This window comes from Poromitra crassiceps, assembly GCF_964638095.1.
Source record: "Poromitra crassiceps genome assembly, chromosome: 26".
NCBI classification, from domain to species: Eukaryota; Metazoa; Chordata; class Actinopteri; order Beryciformes; family Melamphaidae; genus Poromitra; species Poromitra crassiceps.
Window position 1 is genome coordinate 3,002,587 of NC_139640.1, and position 26,058 is coordinate 3,028,644.

The 26,058-nt window shown below is 45.7% G+C and overlaps 1 protein-coding gene across 1 annotated transcript in view; it reads right to left on the reverse strand.

Moving 5' to 3' along the window:
• The window catches only part of adcy3a (adenylate cyclase 3a), a gene marked incomplete at its 5' end in the record, with an annotated part of 61,715 nt that overhangs the window by 19,402 nt on the left and 16,255 nt on the right, over positions 1–26,058 (reverse strand). Inside the window, 10 exons of the mRNA XM_083661320.1 lie at positions 1,974–2,132; positions 2,267–2,348; positions 8,639–8,910; positions 9,628–9,744; positions 11,194–11,281; positions 13,342–13,503; positions 16,620–16,762; positions 18,714–18,833; positions 21,262–21,427; positions 24,262–24,420. Coding sequence (XP_083517446.1) covers positions 1,974–2,132; positions 2,267–2,348; positions 8,639–8,910; positions 9,628–9,744; positions 11,194–11,281; positions 13,342–13,503; positions 16,620–16,762; positions 18,714–18,833; positions 21,262–21,427; positions 24,262–24,420 — 1,468 coding nt within the window. The remainder of the gene's footprint in view (positions 1–1,973; positions 2,133–2,266; positions 2,349–8,638; positions 8,911–9,627; positions 9,745–11,193; positions 11,282–13,341; positions 13,504–16,619; positions 16,763–18,713; positions 18,834–21,261; positions 21,428–24,261; positions 24,421–26,058) is intronic.

The window sequence follows — 26,058 nt, forward strand, 5'->3', positions numbered from 1 at the left end:
AATGGACAATACAGGGGTGGAATCCACTGAAAATGAAATCTGGAAATCCACTGGTAAAAATAAATGAATACATACATAAAAAACAACAAAAACAACAACAATAATAATAATTATAGCTGCTGCGCAGCAATGGGTCGTGGCCGAGCACGACCCATTGCAGACTGGATGCTTGCTGGTGGTGTTTTATGGGAGTTTTAGATAGATAACTGTGCATGTCAAAAAAATCGCAGTTTGTCCTGAAACGGAAACGGAAGGTTTAGTTTTGTCAATCAACTACATCTCATGTCGCACATTATACGTCACACCATCAACAACAATGGACTGGCGGGAGAGACGTCACTTACTCGACTGGTTGTGTGTAGTCCTTCTGATTCAGAACTTATAGTGCCACAGTTTTACCACAAACTGTGACTTTCTCCACTTGCAGAGTTATCTTTGACATTCACAAACACGACATGTGTACTCCCGTGGCACAATTCAAACGGGACCAAAAAGGTAAGTGTATCGATTCGTTCATCACCACCATTCATATTTTTTCGGACGCTGGTGTCCAGAGAAAGGCGGGAAGTGACGTTCACTTTGGCTTCCTATACAAGCGTTTGTTTTCTCTCTCTCTCTCTCTTTTATTATAACAATCTGAGCCTGTGTCCGTTGTCGAGGCATGCGCGCAAAGCGGCTGCGATCTTGGTCAATACTGCTCCAATATAAAAAAAAATCTGTTTTTAGTTAGTTAAACTGAAAAATACCTAAATGTCTCCTTTAACCTCTGGGGCAACCTTGTTTCAATACCTGAATAACCGGAACTCAACTCCCAGGGGGGTCAAACTCCCACGGGTCCACTAGTATTGTTAAATGGCACTTTTACAAACCAGTCATGTTCCCGGCGTGCAATTTAATTTCATGAATGCATAAGTTATGTGGCTGGATTATTTGGAAGAAAAAACGCCAAATTGGTGAGTAACCAAGTACAATTTGAATGTTTTTTTCCCCTCCCGGTCTGCCTTTTCAGACAAGAGGCATTGTGGTTTCTGTTATTTCTTTTCACACACAGGGAAATCCCCTCGTTTGGAGAGTGAGGGGCGGGGCGCAAGATGTATTGTGCTGCAGGAATTGCAGTGTTTATGCGAGACAGACTTTTAATTACGTTTTTTCAATCAGAGTTTTTTCAATTTTCATCAGAGATATTTTTCAGAAAGCAAATCTCTACTCCGTGAAAAGACCTTCCAACGCATTATTCTGGCAATAGGGTTAGAAAACCTGCGCTTGCGTTGTGCCAAAAAATTAGCTGTTTGAAATAGGGTTGTCAAAAGTATCGATAGTATAGATAAAAGTCAATACTAAAAATTTGAAACGGATACAATACTCATTTGCAACAGGTATCGATAGTATCGATAAGTATCAATACTAAAAATTTGAAACGGATACAATACTCATTTGCAACTGTATCAATATCAGCAGTGCTTTCTCTTAATGAAAAATCAAACATACCACTGATTTCTCCCTCTCTGTCATTGGTTGGTATCTTTTGCTTCAACAAGTTCAAAGTGTTCTGATAGGCTGATGACTAGAGCAGGTGTAATCTGCTGTGTTATGATAGGCTGATGACTAGAGCAGGTGTAATCTGCTGTGTAAGGTCAAAGTTTAATGAGTTTTATCGGGCCTAGATGATGGAGAAGCGTCCATCTGTCTTTGTTTATTCTTTATGCCTCTTGATGTGTTGTTGTCATCCCGCCGCGTGGTATCGAAAATGGTATTGAGTATCGATATTTTCCTGGGTATCGGTATCGAAGTAGACATTCTAGTATCGTGACATCCCTAGTTTGAAATGTACCAAAAAGTCAGACGTGTTTCAATGGACATAGTCCAGAGTTCATATCTGAAAGTGGCTAAAGACTGGTCTGACCACCTCTGGTCTCCACATGCAGTCCTAAGTGAGAACTGATGTGGTGTCTGTGGGCGTTTGCCCTTCTTACCTCGTCCCTCTTCTTGGAACCCAGGAAGTGACGCGCCACGTGTTCGGGCAGCATGTTGGTCACCAGCGCCTCATTCCAGCGCCTCATCTCGTACACTTTCTCCTTCTGCTCGTGGACCTCGATCTTCCATAGGAACAGGGTTCGCGCTAGCTTCTCCACCTGCAGCCACAAGGAAAAGGATCGCAGACCAATGGGGGGGTTTGAAGAGCTGCTACAGATACTGGTAGGTGTGAACTGAAGCTGCCAATGGCTGATATTATTTTCTGCTGATATTCAATAGAATGCTTTTTTACATGGCGGGAGAAATAATAGAAGCTGGTCATCATGGTGAAGATCATGATTGTCATCGTGAACTTGGAGGGCACAAGGGATCTCCTGCAAACAAGACAAACAGCATCAGTGACAAAAATCGAGCACCGCGGTAGTTCAGGCAGGCAGGCCACGAATGTCAAGCCCAGCTTAAACAAGCGACTTTGAGCACCTAGAAAAGCGCTATATAAGTTGAATGTGTTATTATTAAACCCAGCCCACAGCTGATTAGGAGCTGATCTCAAACCCAGCCCACATCAACTGACTGCTTAGCTGATGCATTCAATTGGCTCAACTCAAACAGGGCACCCTCTTTAATTCTGCTCCAGTCTGCTGCCTAACATGGCTGCTTCATCTACAAGCGGTTTGCAACCCACCTCCTCCCTTCATGCTGTGTCTGACTTAAACAATGTCATTTCTGTTGTCATTGTTGCTTGCTCTGTTCTGTACCTGGGGGTATTTTGTTGCTCTCCTTGCCTTAAGGCTATTCCATGTTGCTCATGGAGGGGCAAGGAGCTCCCAGAATCTGCTGTGGCTGCTCTCCCTGCCTTAGGAAGGGCAGGGAGCCTCCAGAACAGAGCCATGCCGCCAAATATAACTCATGCTAATAAAAGCTTTAAATTGATCTAAGTGGTCTTGTGTTTTTGACTAAAGTGGTCCTGACTGAACTCTGTTAGAAACGCAAATTTAAGTAGTAGTAGTAGTAGTAGTAGTTAGTTTATTGTCCACCAAAGTGGAAATTCATCTTTTGTCTCATCATATACACAAAAACAATTAGACAGCAACATTAACAACAGCAACATTTACACACAAAAACATCTTAGTAGCAAATAAAGGACAGCAGTGGCATAATACATAGCATAATAGGCTAGTCTAACGAGGCATATTCTCATTCAATACCCTGATTGCAGTTGGTATGAATGAGTTCTGAAAGATGTTACGCTTGGCCTTAGGCACTCTATATCGCCTGCCTGAGGGGAGCAGTTCAAATTCGCTGCAGAGAGGGTGTGAGGGGTCGTTTACTATTTTTACAGCTTTTTTCCTGACAGCTTCCTTGTAGATGTAGCTTAACTGTGTCTGTGGCTTCCCTATGATTTTCGAGGCTAGATTCACTACTCTCTGCAGCTTACATTTATATTTTGTGTTCAGATTGCCGAACCACATAGTCATATTGAAGGTTAGGATTCCCTGGATGAGGTTCTTATAAACCATCTCCATAATGTGCTTGCTCACTCCAAAGGAGTTGAGTTTGCGTAATAAATGGAGGCGTTGATTACAGGTTTTAAAAATGTAATTAGTATTATCGCTGAAGTTGAGGTTACTATCAATAAAGGTGCCTAAGTATTTAAACTTGTCTACCATCTCTATAGAGTGTCCTGTAATGTTAAGAGGCTGCACAGGGTCATTTCCATGAAAGACAAGTTCTTTTGTTTTTGTCAGATTGATCTCCAGGAGGCTGAGATCACACCAGTTATGGAGAGAAGATACATGTCCTCTATATGTTTCCTCCCCATCTATATCCCCCTTCTTTAGTAAGGCAACCAAGGCCATGTCATCTTCGTACTTGAACAGACTAAAGTTATCCTGATCCAATTGAAATTCATTGGTATACAAAGAAAAAAGTAAGGGGGCAAAAATTGTCCCCTGCGGCGCCCCCGTGTTAAGCACTGTGAAGTAGCGTGTTCCTCTTATGCCACTTTTTTGTTTTAAACCTTTAACTAGAACTAGCAAAATTAACTAACAAATTTAAATGGCTTGAACTAGCTGGGTTTCCATACAAGTATTCTTATGAAAATGATTACATTGAATTCAAAAGGTTACGAAATTCTATGGGAACTGATTTGATGAATAAATAGACACACCAGTTCCAAAGTGGATTTGGACATTCTGAAATATTTATAGAAAAAGGAGGCAACCACCACTGCACTACTGTCAATCTCATGTATAAATATGAGAGGTGTAATTGTTTTAATCTTTGGACATAATATAATATGGCCAATAAGATCACCCAATACTGTGGGTGTCACGATTTGATTTGATTGTGTAATTTTCTTTTCCCCAGCACAGACGGCTAATTATTAGACTATCAAGTCTTGATTTGTGAAGATCAAGACTCAAAAAAGGATTCTATTCTGGGGTTAAACCCCTAAAGAAAGACCCTGGCGACGCCATTAGCAGGAGAATTTTCCAGTTCTGTTTTTTCTCCATGCAGCTGCAGGATACCGGTGAGCTCATTAACTAGCAGCTACGCTTTGTCGTCATTGCCAATGTTGTCGTTTTTCTTCGGACACGTGCAAGTAGGCGCGGGTGGAGTGAAAAGAAATGCTGGAAGAAGCTCGATCCTGTTTGTAATTTCAATGATTGAAATTGAATGCTCATTTTGATCGATTTTCGATTTAGAATTGAAATCGCGACAACCATACCCAATACTAATCAGTTTCCATGATTTCTGGTACATGTGTTTTACTCTAATGTTCAGGAAGCCTTTATATTTGTTTGATCCAGTTGATGGATTTGCAGCTGATTACCCCCCGCCAAGGAGGTTATGTTTTCAGTGCCGTTTGCCTGTCTGTTAGTAGGATTACGGAAAAACGAGTTGGCCGATTTTCATGATACTTGGTGGAAGGTTGTAGCATGGGCCAAGGAAGAACCCGTTACATTTTGGAGCGGATCCGATCCGGGTCGGGTCAAAGAAGGTGCGGGGCTAGGGATAGGTCTTCTGTCTTCTTCATCTGCTGCTCTTCTGACCTGTTACTTTATGCTGAAGATTCAGTTATTCTGGTGTGTCATAAAGATGTAGATGTGGTTGAAAAAACTCTGGGGGACGAGCTTCTTAATGTCGGTATCTGGTTGTCTGATAAAAAGCTGTCTCTTCACCTAGGAAAAACCGAGGCCATATTATTTGGTTCCAGAATGAAGCTAGGTAAGGCCCCTGACTTGGACATAAAGGTAGGTGAGATTATTATTGCAGGTAAGGATTCAGTAAATTATTTAGGATGTATCCTGGAGAAACACCTAGCTGGGGATGCCATGGCCAATAAAGCCATTAAAAAAATCTGGCAAAAAACAATTTTTTTGGCCAGAAAATCTGTTCTGTTGGAAACTCCCACACTAAGAACATTGGCGGGAGCATTGGTACAATGTCATTTTGACTATGCCGCCACCTCCTGGTTTACCAGCACAGTGCAGTGTTTGAAGAACAAACTTCAGACTGCCCAAAATAAATGAGCTAGGGTGGTGTTAAAGCTGCCTCCCAGGACCCACCTTGGCCCAGCACATTTCCAACAGCTAAATTGGCTCCCAGTTCAAAAAAGAATCATCCAAATTAAATTAGGACTTACCCATAAAATCTTACACAATGCAGTTCCCAAATATCTTTACAACAACTTTAACCGTTTCAGGGACATCCACAGCTATGCCACCAGAGGCAGCAAAACTAATATCAGACTTTTTAAATATAGGACAAAGTTCCGGCATCACTGAAGCTTATTGAGGCACAATGCAGTTTGTCTTTTAGAATAGGTAGGTACCTAGCACTGTATCAGCACTGAATGCGAGAATGTATATTGTATTTTATAACTATGCACTTCATGTTAATTTCTATATGTAGGTATGAATTTATACCATAACAGTCTGGTACGGCAGTCTGGACATAACAAACTCCAACGCATAATCAAGAAAGCTTCAAAAATCATAGGCACCCCACTCCCATCACTAGACTCACTCTACCATAAATGCACAATCACAAGAGCACAAAAGATTCATTCTCCCCCAGCTAACCACCTGTTCCAACTGCTGCCCTCTGGCCGGCGCTATAGATCCATTTCCACCAAAACAACCCGGTTCAAAAACAGCTTCTTCCTCACTGCCATCAGGTTTCTGAACTCCACTCACCTTTGAATGTTTTCACCATATACCGGTCATCTCTGTCTATGTTGAATGTCCTGTATCCACGTTGCTATCTGTTGTCTATGTATTGTAATGTCTATGCTGACACAGTTGCTATGTGCTGTAACATGCTGTACCGAAAGCAAATTCTGCCGACTCTGTTGTTAAGTTAAGTTATCCTTTATTTATCCCCATGGGGAAATTCATCCTCTGCATTTGACCCATCCTCTACTAGGAACCTTCCTAGAACTAGGAGCAGTGGGCAGCCACTGTGCAGCGCCCGGGGACCAACTCCAGTTATTTTGCCAGTACCTTGGTCAGGGGCACTGACAGGAGTATTAACCCTAACATACATGTCTTTCTTGATGGTGGGAGGAAACCGGAGCACCCGGAGAAAACCCACACGGACACGGGTAGAACATGCAATTGCTATGTAACATGCTGTACCGAAAGCAAATTCTGCCGACTCTGTTGTGCAGTCCTTAATAAATAAATGAATGAATGAATGAATGAATGTATTGTGAGTCGTAAGTATGCAAGTAAGTTGCACCTGACAATCCTGTCAGCCATCTCCCTTCCTTTTCCCCCAGAGGGCCACAATGGAAATAATCCAGTCTGATGAAGAGCTTTGCTCGAAACGTCACTTTTTTGGGTGTTTAAATAAAAAACACAAACTAGGAACCCTTGCAGTGTGCAAGCTTTTTATTCATTTTTTACTTTACTTGAGCTCAGCACCTGCCCAACCTGGTTTTTGGACGTGCGTGTATTCTCTCTGATACTGCCACAATGGAAATAAGCCTGTGGCTTTGTTGTGTTTTCATCCTCGGCAGTTTTTTATGTTTCATAATGTCTGTCTTCTGTGAAGCAGTATTATGTGTGTTTTAAATTGTCAAATAAAACTTACTTAGGAAGGTCGTAGAGAGTCAGGATTCGAGGGTGAGTAGTAGGGGGAGTGGCTAGAGGTATGCGGGTTGTGGGATGGGGCGTGGTCAGGAATGTGGGCGTGGCTAGGGAAAAGGGGCCGTAGCTAAGGTTAAGAAGGTCGTAGAGAGTCGGGGTTCGAGGGGTGGGTAGGGGGAGGGGCTAGGTGTATGTGGTCGGGTCGGGGATAGCGTTCTGATCCGACTCACAAAATTTGCATACTATAGATAGCGGACTGGAGTATTGGCCTTGGCCTGCGCTCTCCGTGTGCACTTCTAGTTTATTCCAAACTGACAGTTGTCCTGACGGATGGATGGAAACATAAGACACAGAGCACAGTAGCGTCCCTCTCACCTGTAGTGTTGGAAGCGGGCGTGGTCGTAGCTCACCGGCAGTGTTGGAAGCGGGCGTGGTCGTAGCTCACCTGTAGTGTTGGAAGCGGGCGTGGTCGCGGCTCACCTGTAGTGCTGGAAGCGGGCGTGGTCGTAGCTCACCTGTAGTGTTGGAAGCGGGCGTGGTCGCAGCTCACCTGTAGTGGTGTTGGAAGCGGGCGTGGTCGTAGCTCACCTGTAGTGTTGGAAGCGGGCGTGGTCGTAGCTCACCTGTACTGTTGGAAGCGGGCGTGGTCGTAGCTCACCTGTAGTGTGGGAAGCGGGCGTGGTCGTAGCTCACCTGCAGTGTTGGAAGCGGGCGTGGTCGTAGCTCACCTGTAGTGTGGGAAGCGGGCGTGGTCGTAGCTCACCTGTAGTGTTGGAAGCGGGCGTGGTCATAGCTCACCTGCAGTGTTGGAAGCGGGCGTGGTCGTAGCTCACCTGTAGTGTTGGAAGCGGGCGTGGTCGCGGCTCACCTGTAGTGTTGGAAGCGGGCGTGGTCGTAGCTCACCTGTAGTGTTGGAAGCGGGCGTGGTCGTAGCTCACCTGCAGTGTTGGAAGCGGGCGTGGTCGTAGCTCACCTGCAGTGTTGGAAGCGGGCGTGGTCGTAGCTCACCTGCAGTGTTGGAAGCGGGCGTGGTCGTAGCTCACCTGTAGTGTTGGAAGCGGGCGTGGTCGTAGCTCACCTGTAGTGTTGGAAGCGGGCGTGGTCGTAGCTCACCTGTAGTGTGGGAAGCGGGCGTGGTCGTAGCTCACCTGCAGTGTTGGAAGCGGGCGTGGTCGTAGCTCACCTGTAGTGTGGGAAGCGGGCGTGGTCGTAGCTCACCTGTAGTGTTGGAAGCGGGCGTGGTCATAGCTCACCTGCAGTGTTGGAAGCGGGCGTGGTCGGAGCTCACCTGTAGTGTCGGAAGCGGGCGTGGTCGCGGCTCACCTGTAGTGTTGGAAGCGGGCGTGGTCGTAGCTCACCTGTAGTGTTGGAAGCGGGCGTGGTCGTAGCTCACCTGCAGTGTTGGAAGCGGGCGTGGTCGTAGCTCACCTGCAGTGTTGGAAGCGGGCGTGGTCGTAGCTCACCTGCAGTGTTGGAAGCGGGCGTGGTCGTAGCTCACCTGTAGTGTCGGAAGCGGGCGTTGTCGTAGCTCACCTGCAGTGTTGGAAGCGGGCGTGGTCGTAGCTCACCTGTAGTGTTGGAAGCGGGCGTGGTCGTAGCGGTCGTAGATGTCCCTCCAGCTGTAGATGTTGACGATGCCAGTGGCCAGCGTGATGAGCAGCATCAGCGTGAGCTTGACCATGTGGCTGACCTGCACCAGCATGGTGGTGGCCATGAGGGCCAGCACGGCGATGTAGCTGTAGTACTCCGGGCTCTCCCTGCAGCCCGACGAGGGGTAGGGGGAGGGAGGGGACGCTGTGGTGGTGCTGCCGGAGTCTGCCACTAGAGGCAAACAACTCAGCTAGACGCCGGGGGAGAAAGGAAAAGAGCGATTCAGCTATATTCAGAATCACGAGAGACCACAGAACAATCCAAACAGGTTCATTTCGTCTATCTATTATTAACTATTACGTTTTTCTTATGGAAAGACTGTGTGTTTTTTGTCATACCTGACAGTTTCAACTGCTGCTTCCTGCAGTCTTCCTCAGAGACGTCACGTGATGACAAAAAAACACAGTCTTTCCATAAGAAAAACTTAATAGACCACAGAACATTTCGTCTGTTTTTGCACAAAACTAACTGAAACTCACCTCATAATATAATTCAATCACTATTAAGCTTGATCCCCTCCAAACATGTTTTTAGATGCACAGTATACAAACTATACTTTGATTAATCATTTGTGTGATATGATTTTTCCACCAAAAAAGGTGCACATAATGCATGAAAGCCGGGAGAGTGCAAGACGAGAGAGACAGACAAACGTTACTTCATTTTTGTCTGCCGTGCATTAAAACTAAAGTAGCAAGCCTGTTTTGAAACTGTAAGCACTAGCAGTAGAAAGTACACTTACTAAAAGTAAAGATTCATCAGAAAAATAAATACTCAGTAAAGTACAGATACCTGAAAATGCTACTTAATTACAGTAATGAAGTATATATACTTAGTTACTTCCCATCACTGTTGCTACAACTCGTCGACATGCCTGGAAGCTGAGAAAAGGCGGAGCTTTGCTCACCATGTCCACAATGTCGGCCACGGTGAGGATGAAGATGGCTGCCATGGCCCAGGTGTTACGAGCCCAGCGCGTGTGGTCGATCCAGGTGGAGAAAGACACCAGCTTCTTGGGAAAGACCTAACACAAACATACCAGTCAGAGCTCCTTTAAACATTTGTATTTCTTTTTTCTTTTTGAAGAGTTAGGCTATGTGCAGGCAGGCAATTCAAATCCGATGTTATCCGCATAACTGAACAGCAAAAGAATCTAACCTATAGACAGCCAAAGTCGGTGTCACTTTCTGCTTCAGCTATGAACCAGAGGCTGAAAAAATATGAATGGTGGTAAACGGCGAGAGACAATACGATTTTTTGATACCCCAAACTGGCGCACTTTACTTTTCTGAAATGTTTACATTACTGCTGGCGGGCATTCTGCTGCTTGCTGCTATGTGTCAAGTCACGGACGTGAAGTGGATTTGGAAGATCCAGTTCGTGAGGAGGAATTTCACAATAAAAGCACTCCTCAATAAATAGGCTATATATTTTATAGTCTCTTTTAAAACATTCTACCCATAGTATAAAAGAGTTTATACTATGTTTTTGTTTTTAATTCAAATTTCTTATTTTTTAAAGTTATTGCCAAGTGAAAATCCAGGGGGGCTGAGGGGGGCTGCGTCAGAAAGGTGCAGGGGCTGCAGCCGCCACCAGGGGTGGGCTGCAGCCCCGGCAGCTCCCCACTTCCCGCGCCGGTGCCTACAGTCTGTTTGCATAGATGCTCTGTTTGCACCTGCATGTGACTGCATTCATGCGCACGTGTGATTCTGTTAATGAACGGTTGTGTCCCATCGGATTGCTGTTGAATATTGAATATTGAGTGAATATTGATAGGAAGTGAAATGAGTCTGCGTTTTCACAGCACAGACTGGCTCTGTGTGTGTGTGTGTGTGTGTGTGTGTGTGTGTGTGTGTGTGTGTGTGTGTGTGTGTGTGTGTGTGTGTGTGTGTGTGTGTGTACATGCGTGCGTGCATATGTGTGCGTGCAATGCACAGGGGGTGCTAAGCCTGGGGGTGGGTGCTGCCTGTTAGGGTCAATATTGGCTGCATAACTCTAGATGTCAATAACTTTGAATCTCCATGACCTGGTTGACAAGGTTGGATCAACAGTGCTGGACCAATCAAGCCTGTACTTTACCACACTTTACATAAGATAGCAGCCATGCATTGTGTCATCGTTACATCTAAAACACTGCTGGTTGGTTAAGATGAACACACCAAATAACGCATGCACTGTCACACCATAGTACGCCAAATCCTAGGATTATTTTGATGTTTATAATGGCAGTGTTTTTGCAAGACTATCCGGCTGTCTTGCAGGCCCTGAAAAAGTCTTAAATGTCTTCAGGCTGTCTTGCAGGCCCTGAAGGCCCTACCATTTAGATACTGAGAAGAACATTCTCAATGGTGTTACTGTCATACATAAACATAATTTGTATTGTATAGCTTCGTTTACATGCTTAGTTTATTGTTTTTGTTTTTGATGTGCAAAAAGATAATCTCATTGGCTTCTGAATTTCACGGTTACTCACTCTGGGGAAGATGGCGGCCAGAGAGCAGAGAGTCAGGACAAGCAGCAGGACTTCTCCCACAGTGAAGGTGATGTAGTTTGCGATTAGCCTGTTCCACAACACGGAAACATGAGAGACAAGGATCTTTAAGGAGGTCCAATCAACATGAGCAGATTCTGTACAGTCACATGTGTGCTAATAGAGAGCCAAAATCGGCCTCACTTCCTGTTTCAGTTATGAACCAGCGTCTGGAAAAATATGAATGGTGGTGAACGGCGTTTGAATTGTGCCATGAAGTCTACATGTACAGTCTCAGGGAGACTGAGCGTCTCCGAGGTGCTCTTTTAAGAGAGGCATTAAATAGACCAATGGCCACAGGCAGGAATGATTTCCTGTGCCTCTCCGTATTGCATCTAGGAGGGATGAGCCTCTCACTGAACGTACTCCTGTGTTTGACTAGCACGCCGTGGAGTGGGTGCGAGTCATTGCTCATGATGGAGCGTAGCCTGGACAACGTTCTCTTCTCTGACACCGCAGTCAGAGAGCCCAGATCCAGCCCCACAATGTCTCTGGCCTTACGGATCAGTTTGTTGAGTCTGTTGGCGTCCGCTGCCTTCAGCCTGCTGCCCCAGCACACAATAGCATACAGGAAGGCACTAGCCACTACCGACTCATAGAACATCCTCAGCATGGTCCGGCAGACGTTGAAGGACCTCAGCCGTCTCAGGAAGTAGAGACGGCTTTGCCCCTTCTTGTAGAGTGCATCAGAGTTCTTAGCCCAGTCTAGTTTATTGTCAATGTACACTCCAAGGTACTTGTAATCCTCCACTATGTCGACACTGACCCCGTGGATTGAAACAGGGGTCACCGGAGCCTTGACCCTCCTCAGGTCCACCACCAGCTCCTTTGTCTTTGACACATTGAGCTGCAGGTGGTTCAGCTCACACCATGTGACAAAGTTGGCCACCACATCCCGATACTCATCTTCATCGCCATCTTTGATACATCCCACTATCGCAGAGTCGTCAGAGAACTTCTGAAGGTGGCAAGACTCTGTCTGGTAGGTGAAGTCCGTGGTGTAGATGGTGAAGAAGAAGGGAGAGAAGACCGTCCCCTGTGGTGCTCCGGTATTGCTGACCACTCTGTCTGACACACAGTTCTGCAGGCGCACATACTGTGGTCTGCCAGACAGGTAGTCCACAATCCAGGCCACCAGGGGGGCATCCACCCGCATCGCTGTCAGCTTCTCACCCAGTAGAGCCGGCCTGATGGTGTTGAAAGCACTGGAGAAGTCAAAGAACATGACTCTCACAGTGCTGGCCGGGTTGTCAAGGTGGGCTTTTTAGGTACAGGAACGATACAGGACATTTTCCACATCACGGGGACCCTTTGGAGACTCAGGCTCTTGTTGAAGATCAGCTGTAGTACATCACACAGCTGGGGGGCACAGGCTTTAAGCACCATGGGGCTGACGCCATCCGGGCCAGCTGCTTTCCTTGTGTGTAGCCTCATAAGCTGATTCCTCACCTGGTCCGCTGTGATGGTCAACGTGGGTTGGGGGGGGAAATGTGGCTTTTTTTTTTTTTTTTTTTTTTTTTAAACGACTAGTCGACTGCCTTTAGGGATGACTAGTCGACTAGTAAAATTCACTAGTCGTGAATGCCCTAGCTTGTGTAAATATGTATATATATATATATATATATATATATATATATATATATATATATATATATATATATATATGTGCTATTGTACATGTTCTGTACAGTTCACTGAAAATACGATACGTATTACTGATTCTTATTTTGGTTTATTTTTATTTTATTTTTTATTTCTTTTGCTATATTATCCAACTGATACTTGGGTGTTAATTGCCGTAGTTCTCTTTTGTCTTGTTTGTCTTGTCTCTTCTGATTTAAATTGTAACTTCCTTGAATCTTGTTTTTGCATGTGGACCCCCTCGATTAATCTCAAGGGGTTTTTCCTAAATGAATAAACTTGAATATATATATATATAAATACCACATGACGGATATAAATGATCCTGATTCTCAATTGAACAGGGAAATTGCATGCAGCTGAGCGCACTGGATAATCTTTCAGTTCATCCTTAGTAGGGATCCTATACGCACAGTTTGATAAATGAGAGCCCTGGCCTTGTGAACTCACCGGGGGTCTATGAGCGCCTCCATGACAGCTGTGCAGAGGAGGACGACGCAGGAGCAGCTGAAGGCAGCTCCACTCTGCTTCTCCTTCTCCACAGAGAAACGTGTCTCCAGCTCCGAGTCCAGGAACCTCAGAGACACCGGGTGGGTGTGCCTGCCCTTCAGCCTGAAACACAGAGGAACCTCAGAGATACAGGGTGGGTGTGCCTCCCCTTCAGCCTGAAACACAGAGGAACCTCAGAGATACAGGGTGGGTGTGCCTGCCCTTCAGCCTGAAACACAGAGGAACCTCAGAGACACAGGGTGTTCTCTAGACCCCTCCACCACCCATAGCTACCGTCCCGTGTCCCTTCTCTCCTTCATATCCAAAACCCTCGAACGTGCAGTCTCAGATCAACTCTCACTTTATCTCTCCCAGAACAATCTATTAGATCCCCTACAATCAGGTTTCAAGCCATATCACTCCACCGAGACAGCCCTCCTCTCAGTCACTCATGCCTTACATTCTGCCAAATCCTCATCCCTCTCCTCTGTCCTTGTTCTTCTAGATCTATCAGCAGCTTTTGACACCGTAAATCACCAAATCCTTCTCTCTACTCTCTCTCACCTGGGTGTTTCTGGTTCTGCACTTTCTTGGTTCACTTCTTATCTTTCCGATCGCTCATACCAGGTGTTATGGCGAGGTGCCCTTTCTCGACCCTCCACTCTTCCCACTGGTGTACCCCAGGGCTCAGTCCTGGGCCCTTTCCTTTTTCTTTTATACATCAGATCGCTCGGCCATGTGATAGCCTCTCACGGTTTCTCTTACCATTGTTACGCCGATGACACGCAACTTTTCCTTTCTTTCCCCCCCTCTGACACCCAAATTGTAGCCCGCCTTGCCTCCTGCCTCAATGACATTGCAGCCTGGATGTCCGCACACCATCTCAAATTGAACATTGATAAAACTGAGCTCCTCTTCCTCCCGGCTAAAGACTGTCCTCTCAGTGACCTCTCCATCTCCATTGAAAACACTACCATATTGCCCTCTCAAACAGTAAAAAACCTTGGCGTAATCCTGGATAACCAGCTATCAAACTCAGCCTTCATCGCAGCCACTGCCCGTGCCTGCAGATTTTCACTCTACAACATCCGTAGGATTCGGTCCTGTCTCTCAATAGAGGCGACTCAACTCCTGGTCCAGGCATTGGTTCTCTCCCGCATGGATTATTGCAATGTTCTGTTGGCAGGGTTACCTGCTTCTGCCATCCGACCTCTTCAATTAATTCAAAACTCTGCAGCCCGTCTGGTATATAACCTGCCCAAATTCTCTCACGTCACTCACCTCCTCCATAAACTCCACTGGCTTCCCATTCTTTCACGCATCAGATTCAAGTCTCTGGTACTGGCCTACAGGGCACTCCACCGGTCAGCCCCTATATATCTACAGTCCATGGTCAAGCTCCAACCACTGCACAGCTCTCTCCGTACCTCCACCCGTCCTGTCCGTCTAGCCCCTCCATCAATCGGCGGTCGCTCATCTAGATCCCGACTCTTTTCCTCTTTAGCGCCAAGGTGGTGGAATGAGCTCCCCCTTTCGGTCAGTTCAGCTGAAACACTGCCTATTTTCCGTCGGAGACTTAAGACACACCTATTTGGACTATATTTTGGCCCTTCCGGATCAGACCTTTCAGTAGAGCGCTGAAAGCGCTACAGTAGAGTGCTACTTTTTCAGTTGTTAATTGTTCACCGTGCTTAATGTTTGCTGTGTCTTTATTAGTGATACTTTTATAAGTATTTGTTGTTTTTTACCTTGTTCATTGCGTGATATATTTTTCTGTATTGTTGCTGATAATGTGTATTCTTTGATTGTATATTGTACTGCACTGTATTGTATTGCATTGTAAGTCGCTTTGGACAAAAGCGTCTGCTAAATGACATAAAGTAAAGTAAAGTAAAGTGTGCCTGCCCTTCAACCTGAAACACAGAGGAACCTCAGAGACACAGGGTGGGTGTGCCTGCCCTTCAGCCTGAAACACAGAGGAACCTCAGAGATACAGGGTGGGTGTGCCTCCCCTTCAGCCTGAAACACAGAGGAACCTCAGAGATACAGGGTGGGTGTGCCTGCCCTTCAGCCTGAAACACAGAGGAACCTCAGAGACACAGGGTGGGTGTGCCTGCCCTTCAGCCTGAAACACAGAGGAACCTCAGAGACACAGGGTGGGTGTGCCTGCCCTTCAGCCTGAAACACAGAGGAACCTCAGAGACACAGGGTGGGTGTGCCTGCCCTTCAGCCTGAAACACAGAGGAACCTCAGAGACACAGGGTGGGTGTGCCTCCCCTTCAGCCTGAAACACAGAGGGACCTCAGAGACACAGGGTGGGTGTACCTCCCCTTCAGCCTGAAACACAGAGGAACCTCAGAGACACAGGGTGGGTGTGCCTGCCCTTCAGCCTGAAACACAGAGGAACCTCAGAGACACAGGGTGGGTGTGCCTCCCCTTCAGCCTGAAACACAGAGGAACCTCAGAGACACAGGGTGGGTGTGCCTCCCCTTCAGCCTGAAACACAGAGGAACCTCAGAGACACAGGGTGGGTGTACCTCCCCTTCAGCCTGAAACACAGAGGAACCTCAGAGACACAGGGTGGGTGTACCTCCCCTTCAGCCTGAAACACAGAGGAACCTCAGAGACACAGGGTGGGTGTGCCTCCCCTTCAGCCTGAAACACAGAGGAACCTCAGAGACACAGGGTGGGTGTACCTCCCCTTCAGCCTGAAACACAGAGGAACCTCAGAGGCACAGACTGGACACACACAGGGCCAACGGAGCGGATGTGTCACTTTACACCATTGTGCCTGACCATACGTCTCCCTCTCCAGCAGAGGGCGGTCTTTAATTCCACCTGTACAGTCTCCCTCTCCAGCAGAGGGCGGTCTTTAATTCCACCTGTACAGTCTCCCTCTCCAGCAGAGGGCGGTCTTTAATTCCACCTGTACAGTCTCCCTCTCCAGCAGAGGGCAGTCTTTACGTACAACTGTACGGTCTCTATCTCTAGCAGAGAGAGTTCTTTACTTACGCCTGTACGGTCGGTCTCCCTCTCCAGCAGAGGGCGGTATTGAAGTGGCAAGATGGCGGCAACCGCTAGGTCGGGTACTGGCAGGACAGGGTGACCTCTTAAGACCAGTCCAGGAACAGCTGATGTAAAATAGCCTTCTGGCTTCTAACTCTGGCACATTTACATTTTATGTGTATTAATGTGCATTGTCCCCGTGAAATAAATCTGAAATAAATAAATGGACTTACGCCTGTATGGTCTCCCTCTCCAGCAGAGCCTCGTTGAGGAGTTTGTTGAGCTCCTGCTCGTTCTCCTGGGCGTCCATCACCCTCTCAGCCAGGTCCCGCAGACGCAGACGCCGCCGCGGGTTAGGAAACGACGGATTTACAACCTGCAAATCCCAACAAGACCGATATGTTTTTATATTAACACAATTTTAATTTACAGAGGTGGAGACTTAAGTCACAATTTTAATTGCTTGAGGTTTGACTTGATGCATGAAGAGAAAACTTGAGACTTGACTTGGGACTTGACTGACTTGAAAAGGTTTCTAAAGTCTTAACTTGAGAGATCTTGTGTTTGTGTAAATGACTTGGATCGAAAGTGATGAGATTTGTTCCAGCAGACGACTGCATTTAAATGCAGTTTTCTGAATTTTGGAATGATTGAATTGATTGAAGTTGAAACTGATTATAGAAATCAAAGTCATGAGGTTCTTACCAAGTTCTATCCTATTAAAACCCCATTGCATTGAACATATAGTTATAATTTGATACTGGACTCGTATTGACTTGACTTGCTGTTCTACATTTAGACTTGAGATTTGACTTGAATGAAATGGGCTTGACTTGGTAATCTACATTTTAGACTTGGGACTTGACTTGAGACTTGTGCCTGAAGACTTGACACTGACTTGGGACTGGGGCCAAGCTGACTTGGAGGCTGTTTACACTGGGTTTTGTGTCTTGGGCAATCGGATCATAAGTGGACAGCGACAATGACCACTTGTGGTTGGATCTCACTCCCCCGCTGTATATGCAAATAAACAAGTAGGCTTTGTCATAATACAGTGTCGTATACAGTCTAATCGCTTGTGCATATACTGTGTCATATACGGTAATGCTGGTAGAAAGGGGAAGGCTACTTGACTTTGACAGAGCTCGACAGACGACAGTGTATGCAGATGTTCTTGTGACGGCGATTTATTAAAACAAGCTAAAGCTGCTCGAAAGCCTCCATCACAATTTACAGGCTCCTACATCATTTCCTTTTGCAAAGTCCAAATGCGATGTTGTTTTTAACCTCATATATCGCTGACACACAGTCAGCACACATTCAGCATTATCGAACCAACTTTCTACTGTAGCAGGTCGCCACCATAAAGTCGCCACCCCCATGCTTAAAATAATGCTTCCTATTCACCTTATTCTTTGCCCACACATGGACGCTTCCGCATTACGTCATTTCGTAATAGTATTTCCGTTTTAGACTTGCCAAAAACCCCGCAGGCAAGATGGCCGCCCACACTCCCCTCCTAAACTGGCAGAATTACTCCCCCATAAACTAACATATCTTGGCCAATAAGTATGTAACATACAAAATAAAACAACCCGTAATATCTTAATTTTATGTAGAATGCAGAGGACATGTAACTATTTAGTTAAACTTGCATTCCAGGAATATGGTGCTCTAAAGATGATGTTAGATTGTTTCGTCCTGAAACCCACATAGGTTGCGCCAGGCGTAACCTATGTGGGATTCGAAATAACGCATCCGAGATAGAAACGTTATGAATATAGCCACGTTATAAACAACAAACTAACGCTGGTGATCCGTATGGAAACAGTGTTACTCGAAATGGTTAAAAGTTATATCAATTTGGTCATTCAGTGGCATTTTACTGCCATATAACATAACTAACTAGTGGCTAATATTAGCCACAGTAGGCAACTAGCGCTGAACCGGAAGAACAAATACGTTTGCGTTGAACGCGGAAGAGAGAAAAAGTGGGCGTGGTGAATAAGGTGAATAGTATTTGTATAGTATTACTCAGTAGCGCCAAAAATACTCCGATTTTGTTTTCATGAATTGCAGGCTATTTCTGCCGAGATGCATGGAAGTGACACAAATGCAGAGGATGTCAGTTGAGTTAGGTCCATCAATGTGTCCTCAGGACGCATCAGCATTTACGCTACAAAATCTATACTCTTGTATTTAGCCGTGTAAACGTGTGATCCGATCACCCAAGACACATTTTAAAAGCAAGTGTAAACAGCCTCTTGGTCACACCTCTGCTAATTAACCAATTAACCAATTAACCAATGACGGCGGCCCTGGGTTACCCTAGTGTCCAGCTCCTCGGGTTCCTCTGGTGTGGTGCAAGCGGTGTTGACGCTCCCGTTGCACTCTGTAGTGTTGATTAACATCGGCGAGTTTCCATTGGAAGAGGTTACAGACAGCTTCTAATGGGAAACAAGGAGTCGGGAAGTAACAAGAGATTACTGTGAAAGTGTGCAACTGAAAGGTCTCCTCTTCATGAAAGGACTTCATTTATTATCACTCAGTTTCTTTAATGGAGCGCTTTTGCAAGAAACAATTCAACTTAGTTAGGGCTAATGTCCACCACCTCCGGAACAGATGCGGTAGGGCTCTGGTACAGCGGCGGACAGACCCACACTCATGTAATCTGTCGGACGTATGCGGGATCCGACAGAACAGAATAGGTGCGTAATTTTTCCGTACCTCATGTATCGCCCATCTATTAACATGGTCCGAGAGTCGATCCGGCAGTTTTACCGGATCCGCAACGCATCTGTTGTACATTGCCTGTTAAAGACTCCGGCAAGCAAAATCCACAAAAAAACTTCTAACTATTTAATTTAGCGTCGTGTGTGCCTAATTGTAAGCATCAAAAAGTTGTAGAGATTAGTTTCAACCCAAATCCTAAATCATGGAGCTACTCTGGTACATAGCTGTCTACCTCGCAGCGGGTCGTGACTCAGAATGGGTTGCTGTGTGTGTGTGTGTGTGTGAGTGTGTGTGTGTGTGAGAGAGAGAGAGAGAGAGAGAGAGAGAGAGAGAGAGAGAGAGAGAGAGAGAGAGAGAGAGAGAGAGAGAGAGAGAGAGAGAGAGAGAGAGAGAGAGAGAGAGAGAGAGAGAGAGAACATGTAAATCAAAATCAATGCAAAAATTTCTCCTGCTTCATAGATTTTGAAAAGGCCTTCGACTCAATTTGGCATGAGGGTCTATATTAACACATTGACTGCCAGCCGTTTTTTTCTTGCTGTAGGTAGCTTCTGCCAAGCCGTTTTTTGAGGATTGTGGCTCATTTTACAAGAGCCGAGAATTATTTTCTGCTTGGAGTTTGTGAACATACAATATCTCAAAAGTACTAATAGAATGTGTACTTTCTCTGTCTAAAAGAGTTAGTTTGTAGAGTTAGTAGTTATGTAAGCATTAGCAGTTGAATACAGCATGGTTTTAGCATCAGAAAAAATATTCAGAGATAAACGGCTTTTTGTGAAATTCGATAGAACTGTCACTTTAACCATTCATTTTTGGCTCTCTCTCTCTCTCTCTCTCCCTCCCCCTCTCGCTCTCTCTCTCTCTCTCTCTCTCTCTCCCTTCCCCTCGCTCTCCCTCCCTCTCTCTCTCTCTCTCTCCCTCCCTCTCGCTCTCCCTCCCTCTCTCTCTCTCTCCCTCCCTCTCGGGAGGGAGACGCACTAGGTTTAATCCTAGTGAGAGGGGGAGAGGGAGAGAGAGAGAGAGAGAGAGGGAGGGAGGGAGAGAGAGCGAGAGAGAGAGAGAGAGAGAGAGGGAGAGAGCGAGATGGAGAGTTGCTTCAACTCCTCCCTCTTCTTGGCTGCAGCGGCCGTCACAGTCTAAGTGCTTTGCTGCTGCCTGTGCCTGTCTGCACGGCCGCTGTTTGAGGAAGTCGGCATGGACTTGCTCGCTTCTTGGAGTTTTGGTTGAGAGAAGCTTTTGCGATTCTGGTCATATTTATGCTGCGTGTTTCAAAGTGTGTTCCAACTGTAATCTATTATGTAAATTTGCAATCCCGCATCGCCAGCAATCAGCGCGAAAAATAAAGCGTTTTCCCCCATCAATTTTCATGAGAATGGCTGGGGTGAGAATGGCGTGACAAGTTAAAAAAAATGCTTTCCTTCCTCTAGCCAGGAGAGCACTGTTGCCACTTAGTGGGTCGGTGGAATGGGTTGTAAACGTTCGGTGGCTCCAATAATTATATAAGAGATGTAAAAGGGTTAGATGCACAACCCACCGTCAAAAAAAAAAAATCGATGCCAAAAACGTGTAAACACGTTGTTGGCAGTCAACAGCTGGATTCTGAAAACGTGTTTACACGTTGTTGGCAGTGAATGTGTTAACTACAAAAACAAAAAACTGCAGTTATCAATTAACAAGTCCGAGTCCTCGTCTCCAATTTCCAAGTGCAAATGGATAAACGCTCAAGTCCAAGTCCCAGTCAACGAGTCACGAGTCCTGAAAATGAGTCTACTGATGGCAGTCCCCCCAGTTCCCCTCCACCCAAACAGGTGCTCCAACTGAGCAGAGGAGGCGCTAGTGCAGTGACAAGGACACATACCCCCAATGGCTTCACACCAGCAGACACAGCCTTGTGCCTGTATGGACGCTCTTATCAGTGTGGCATTTTTTCGTTGGATTTCATGCTTTCATTCATGATGGGAGATGACACCATTTCCCTGATTTTGACCTCGCCCTTTCCGCCCTTAAGTTCCTGATCACATGCTTGATTTTAAATGTTGAACAGATCTGGAGTAACAAAAGTAAGTAAAAAAAAAATGAATTGCCGAGTAGCACATCCAGTATTTCACGCAGCTGAAACAGAATCTCCTTGGCATAATGACTCACCACGCCGTTGATGCCGTTCTTGCCCACGGGTCCTTTGGGCACGAGCACCAGGAAGGTGTGGATGCCGCGCTCCTTCAGGTAGTCGCAGCGGTCGCCTCCGTGCCCGGGCTCCACCTCGAACTCCCCGTGGAGACACTCCATGGTGCTCTGGGAGATGTGGACGCGGCTGAGCGCCAGGCATGCAGAGAGATCAAAGGGCAAGGGTAGTTATTTGCCTACCGACTGCTGGGGAAGAGGCATATTCTGCAGGCTTTACAGTAGGGGTAAAGGTAAAGGTAGGGTTTTTTTTTTTTTTTTTTTTTTTTACAGTGCACCTGAACGCAACATGCAAGATACCGGCTGAATAAGTGTCCAAATGTTCATGTCATTTGTGTACTGTACTGCCACGGTGCCACCACCTCTTGCACTTAAGAACTCTGGTTAATGTATTCCCCCCAAAATCTATAAATCCTTCTCAAAGTCTACAGATCCCCCCCAGCCTATAAATCCATCTTATCTGAAGAACATAAGGGGGGAATTCCCCCTAGTTTGCAAAATTAATTTAGGCCCTGACTAACACTTCAGACGTTGAATTTGAAGTTCAGCATTAATACATTTGTCATTTTTTGTCTTAGATACCTTTGTGTGTTATTGCAATATAAAACTACATAATTGAGAATCGATTCTAGATTCTGGAATCGAGAATCGTTGGAATCGAGAATCGTTGGAATCGAGAATCGTTGGAATCGAGAATCGATTCTGGAATCGGATCGTGACCCCAGGAATCGGAATCGGATCAGATCGTGGCTTAGCCAGATCCCCTACTTTACAGCGTGATGTAAATCATTCAAACAGAACGGCTTGCTTATTTGATTCAAGCTTATTTCTAAAGGATCCTTGTTTGGCTTTATTCAGGGAGCAGTCGCTGATTCCGGAGAAATAGGAAAATAAGGGCCGACTCTCTGAAATATAATATTTGAATGTGAGTGCATGAAATCTGTCCATAAGGAAAACATTTGAGAGTGAGCGTAAAGTTTTGAGCGTGAGCGTAAAGTTTGAGGACAAGCAGAGTCAATCTGAGCACACGCGGGGGGTTTTTGAGTCCAAGGGTCGAAAATATGAACGTGAAATTGATAAATCATGCTCTCAAATTTCTTGAACAACCTCTTGAATTAAGATTGATATTAATTCCATAGGAATAAGTTACCCAGTAATATAAAAAACTTTCCAACCTACAATAGTTTCTCCCGTGAAGCTAAGGAGTGGTTCCTGAGCAACCAGTGTTGCCAGCACTAACCACATGGTGGTACTGTCTGGTGTGTGTGTGTGTGTGTGTGTGTGTGTGTGTGTGTGTGTGTGTGTGTGTGTGTGTGTGTGTGTGTGTGGTGTTTTATTTTTGGCATCTGTATAGATGTATGCATGTATGTATTCTATTTTTTTGTACTATCATCTATTTTGTACTAACCTATGGCCTTTCCCTACTTTCTACACTTTATGTATTTTATTGTGTTTTTTTTCTTAACTCTTAACTCATTCAGGGCCAGTTTAGGACTGCCAATATTTAGCACAGGCCAAAGATTTTCATAATTGTTGGTCATCTTTCAAGACCCACAGTAAATTATCTATTAGCACCAGAGTGATTTGCAATACCTCAAAATGAAGATGTACGTCTCTGGGTTCACCAGGAAAAAAAAAGTTAGCTTTTAGCATGTTCTGTACTCTACTTATATCCATTTATATACACCCTGTTTTCACCCAAAATGTCTCTCTCTCAGATGACAAACAGGAGCAAATGCAATTTGTGTAAAATACACATTCTCAAGCAGAACTCGCTCTCAATTCTTTTATTTTGAACTGTATTGACATCAGACATGTAAATACTATTCGTTATGACACAAATGAAAAAAAAAATATATATATATATATATATATACACATGAAGTGCTTTTTTTTTTTACATTCAAAAATACAGCAGTGTGAGTGAGTGTGCAGACAGACACACAGACAGACAGACAGAGAGACAGACAGACAGACACACCGACAGACAGACAGACAGACAGACAGACAGACAGACAGACAGACAGACAGACAGACAGACACACACACACACACAGACACACACACACACACACACACGATCCCCCTTCGTTGCGTGATTTCTAACCCCACATAGGATAAGCAATAACCACGCCCTGTGGCGCCGGGATTGGCCAGGAGCAACACTGGAGCAGAGACACTACACTGGAGGGCACGCAGTCCAGCGATTTCATGAAGCTCTTGAGAACGGGCAGCGGGCTTCTGCCTACAGTAGCTGTTCGTGTGCTGCTCGTCCATGTCTCCCCCTGTCATATTCTCCCTCCGTTTTCCCCTCGGCTATTCAACACGTCCTCACCGCCCTCTGATCACTGCTGATCGATCATTTCCTCATTCCTCCGATGATCAAACGCATCTGTGGATTACTTTCTCCGGTTTTCTCCGGCTGGCACACAGGAAGGCTGGCACACAGAAAAGCGACCAGCTCCTGCAGCGCGCGAGGGGCGTTTCAATGGGGTTTCTCCTGTCTGCACAAGGCAAGCTCCTTATCGTTTTCTGATATTCCTCCTGCTCAATTTCAAAACAACAGCTGCGGTATGTGTTTGTTCACGTGTTGTCTTAGATGATAGGGACCTGATACCATGTGACAGGCTGGGGAAGTGTTTTAACTACGCCCTGCAGTAATAAAAACAAAAACACGTCAAACACGTCATTGGCCCTCTGGGCTATTCCTGATAAGACGTCAAAGACGTCATTGGCCCTGAATGAGTTAATGGCCTCTGTATCCACCTGCCCAGGGACTCCAGATGGAAATTAGCCTATGGCTAAATCTGTTACAATGCATCTCTTCCCCTATGGGGTTTAATGTGATTTGTATATGCTCCCTGTAAGGAATAAGTATGTTTTAGGGTTTAGTCACCCTTTAAGTAAAAGAATAAATAGTGCATCAGAATCAAGTGTGCGTGCGTTGAGTTGAGTCATTATTACCCAGGGATTCCTCCGGCCTCCATCTTGTTGGCCACGGTGACATCGGTGGACCACACGTCATACTGCCAGCGCTTCTGCCCCAGCACGCCCCCCAGCACTGTGCCGCTGTGCACCCCCACCCGCATGTCCACCTCTGTGCCCGTTTTTTCTCTGACGTACCTGTGGGCAGAGACGGGAAAAGTACACACATTATTTACCTAAGTAGAAGTGCAGTTACTTCTACTTACTTACTTTTACTAAAAATATTTAAAAAAAGTACAGGCTCTGAAATGTAATTTTTTTTTTTTATCCCATTTTTTTTTATCCACCTTAGTGCTAATTTACTTTTATTTATCCCGGTTGCTACTCCACCCTCTGCCAATCTGGGGAGAGCCAAAACTGGCTCCATGCTTCCTCCGAGACATAGGCAGTTAGCCAGCCGCTTCTTTTCACCTGACAGAGGAAGCTTCACCGGTAGGACATAGCACGTGGGAGGATCACGCTATTCCAACCGGTTCCCCTCCCTCCGAACAGGCGCCCTTAACGACCAGAGGAGGAACCACATTAGCAACCAGGATATTGCATGTTTTGGTGAAGGGGGTTCCTATATGAAGGAAACCCCCGGGAGGCACGGGGAGAACATGCAAACTCCACACAGAAAGGCCCTTTTGACGACCCCACCCGGGCGGTGGGCACTCGAGGACATGCGGACGGGCACGCATTCCTTCAGCGCTCACAGCGTCCCAGGTGAGAATCGAACCCAGGACCTTCGAGCTGTGAGGCGACAGCGCTTACCACTGCACCACCGTACCCCCCCGCTCTGAAATGTAATAAAGTATCAAAGTAAAAAGTATTTCTACCGGGTGTTCTGGTGCGAACTGAAACTTGTGTCATCATCCTATAATAAAATTGTCTAGTGGATGGGGGGTGAGTCACGTTTTGTGTCACAAAAGTGACATCAGGCCGGCCGATCGATACCACGCCCACCACACACACACAGACACCCCCCACCAGCACGCACGCACGCACACAGTGACACCCCCCACCACACACAGACACCCCGATACCGCGGCCAACCGATACCGACCTTCAAAATAAAAGCCCAGAACACACACAGCACAATACCCAAACTAGATTTGAAGGCCACGTAGCGCCCTGATAATCTAGTATTAATATAATTTGAACACTATTAAACTTAAAAGATCCCCTCCAAACATGTTTTAAGATGTGGTTTGACTCTGAAGAAGATGCTGTGTGCATCGAAACGTCAGTGCTTTGTACCTATTATTAAATCATTTCTAGTGATTTTGTGTGCTCCAGTCCTCTCTTTGGGTTCAGTCTTTACTGAAGTGGCCCATTGAACCTTTTCCAGTGTTTTGTCCTCTTCTGAGAGCACCGACCTCCCTATGTGGAGGGGTTGAAGCGCAAGAGACTCCCTCTACTATGTTTTAAGATGTCTAAAGGCTATACTTTGAGCAATAATTTGTGTGATATGGTTTTTCCACAAAATGTGCACATACTGTAATGTGTGAAAGCTGGGAGAGCGCGACACGAGAGAGTAGGGCTGTCTTCAAATTGATTTTTTCAAATTTGAATATTCTATTGAGGTTTTCCCAGAATATTCGAATATCTGATTTGAAAAAAAAAAAAAAATCTAGTGCAGGACTAGAATCTGGAAATTCTAGTCCTGCACTTGGACTCACTTTCTGCACTGCAATGACGAGCATCAGCAGAGTAAATGACTTCACTTTTGAAATCTGACTTCAACCAAAAATATGTTCAAAACAAAAGATACTCACAGATTTAAATCTCAAGTCT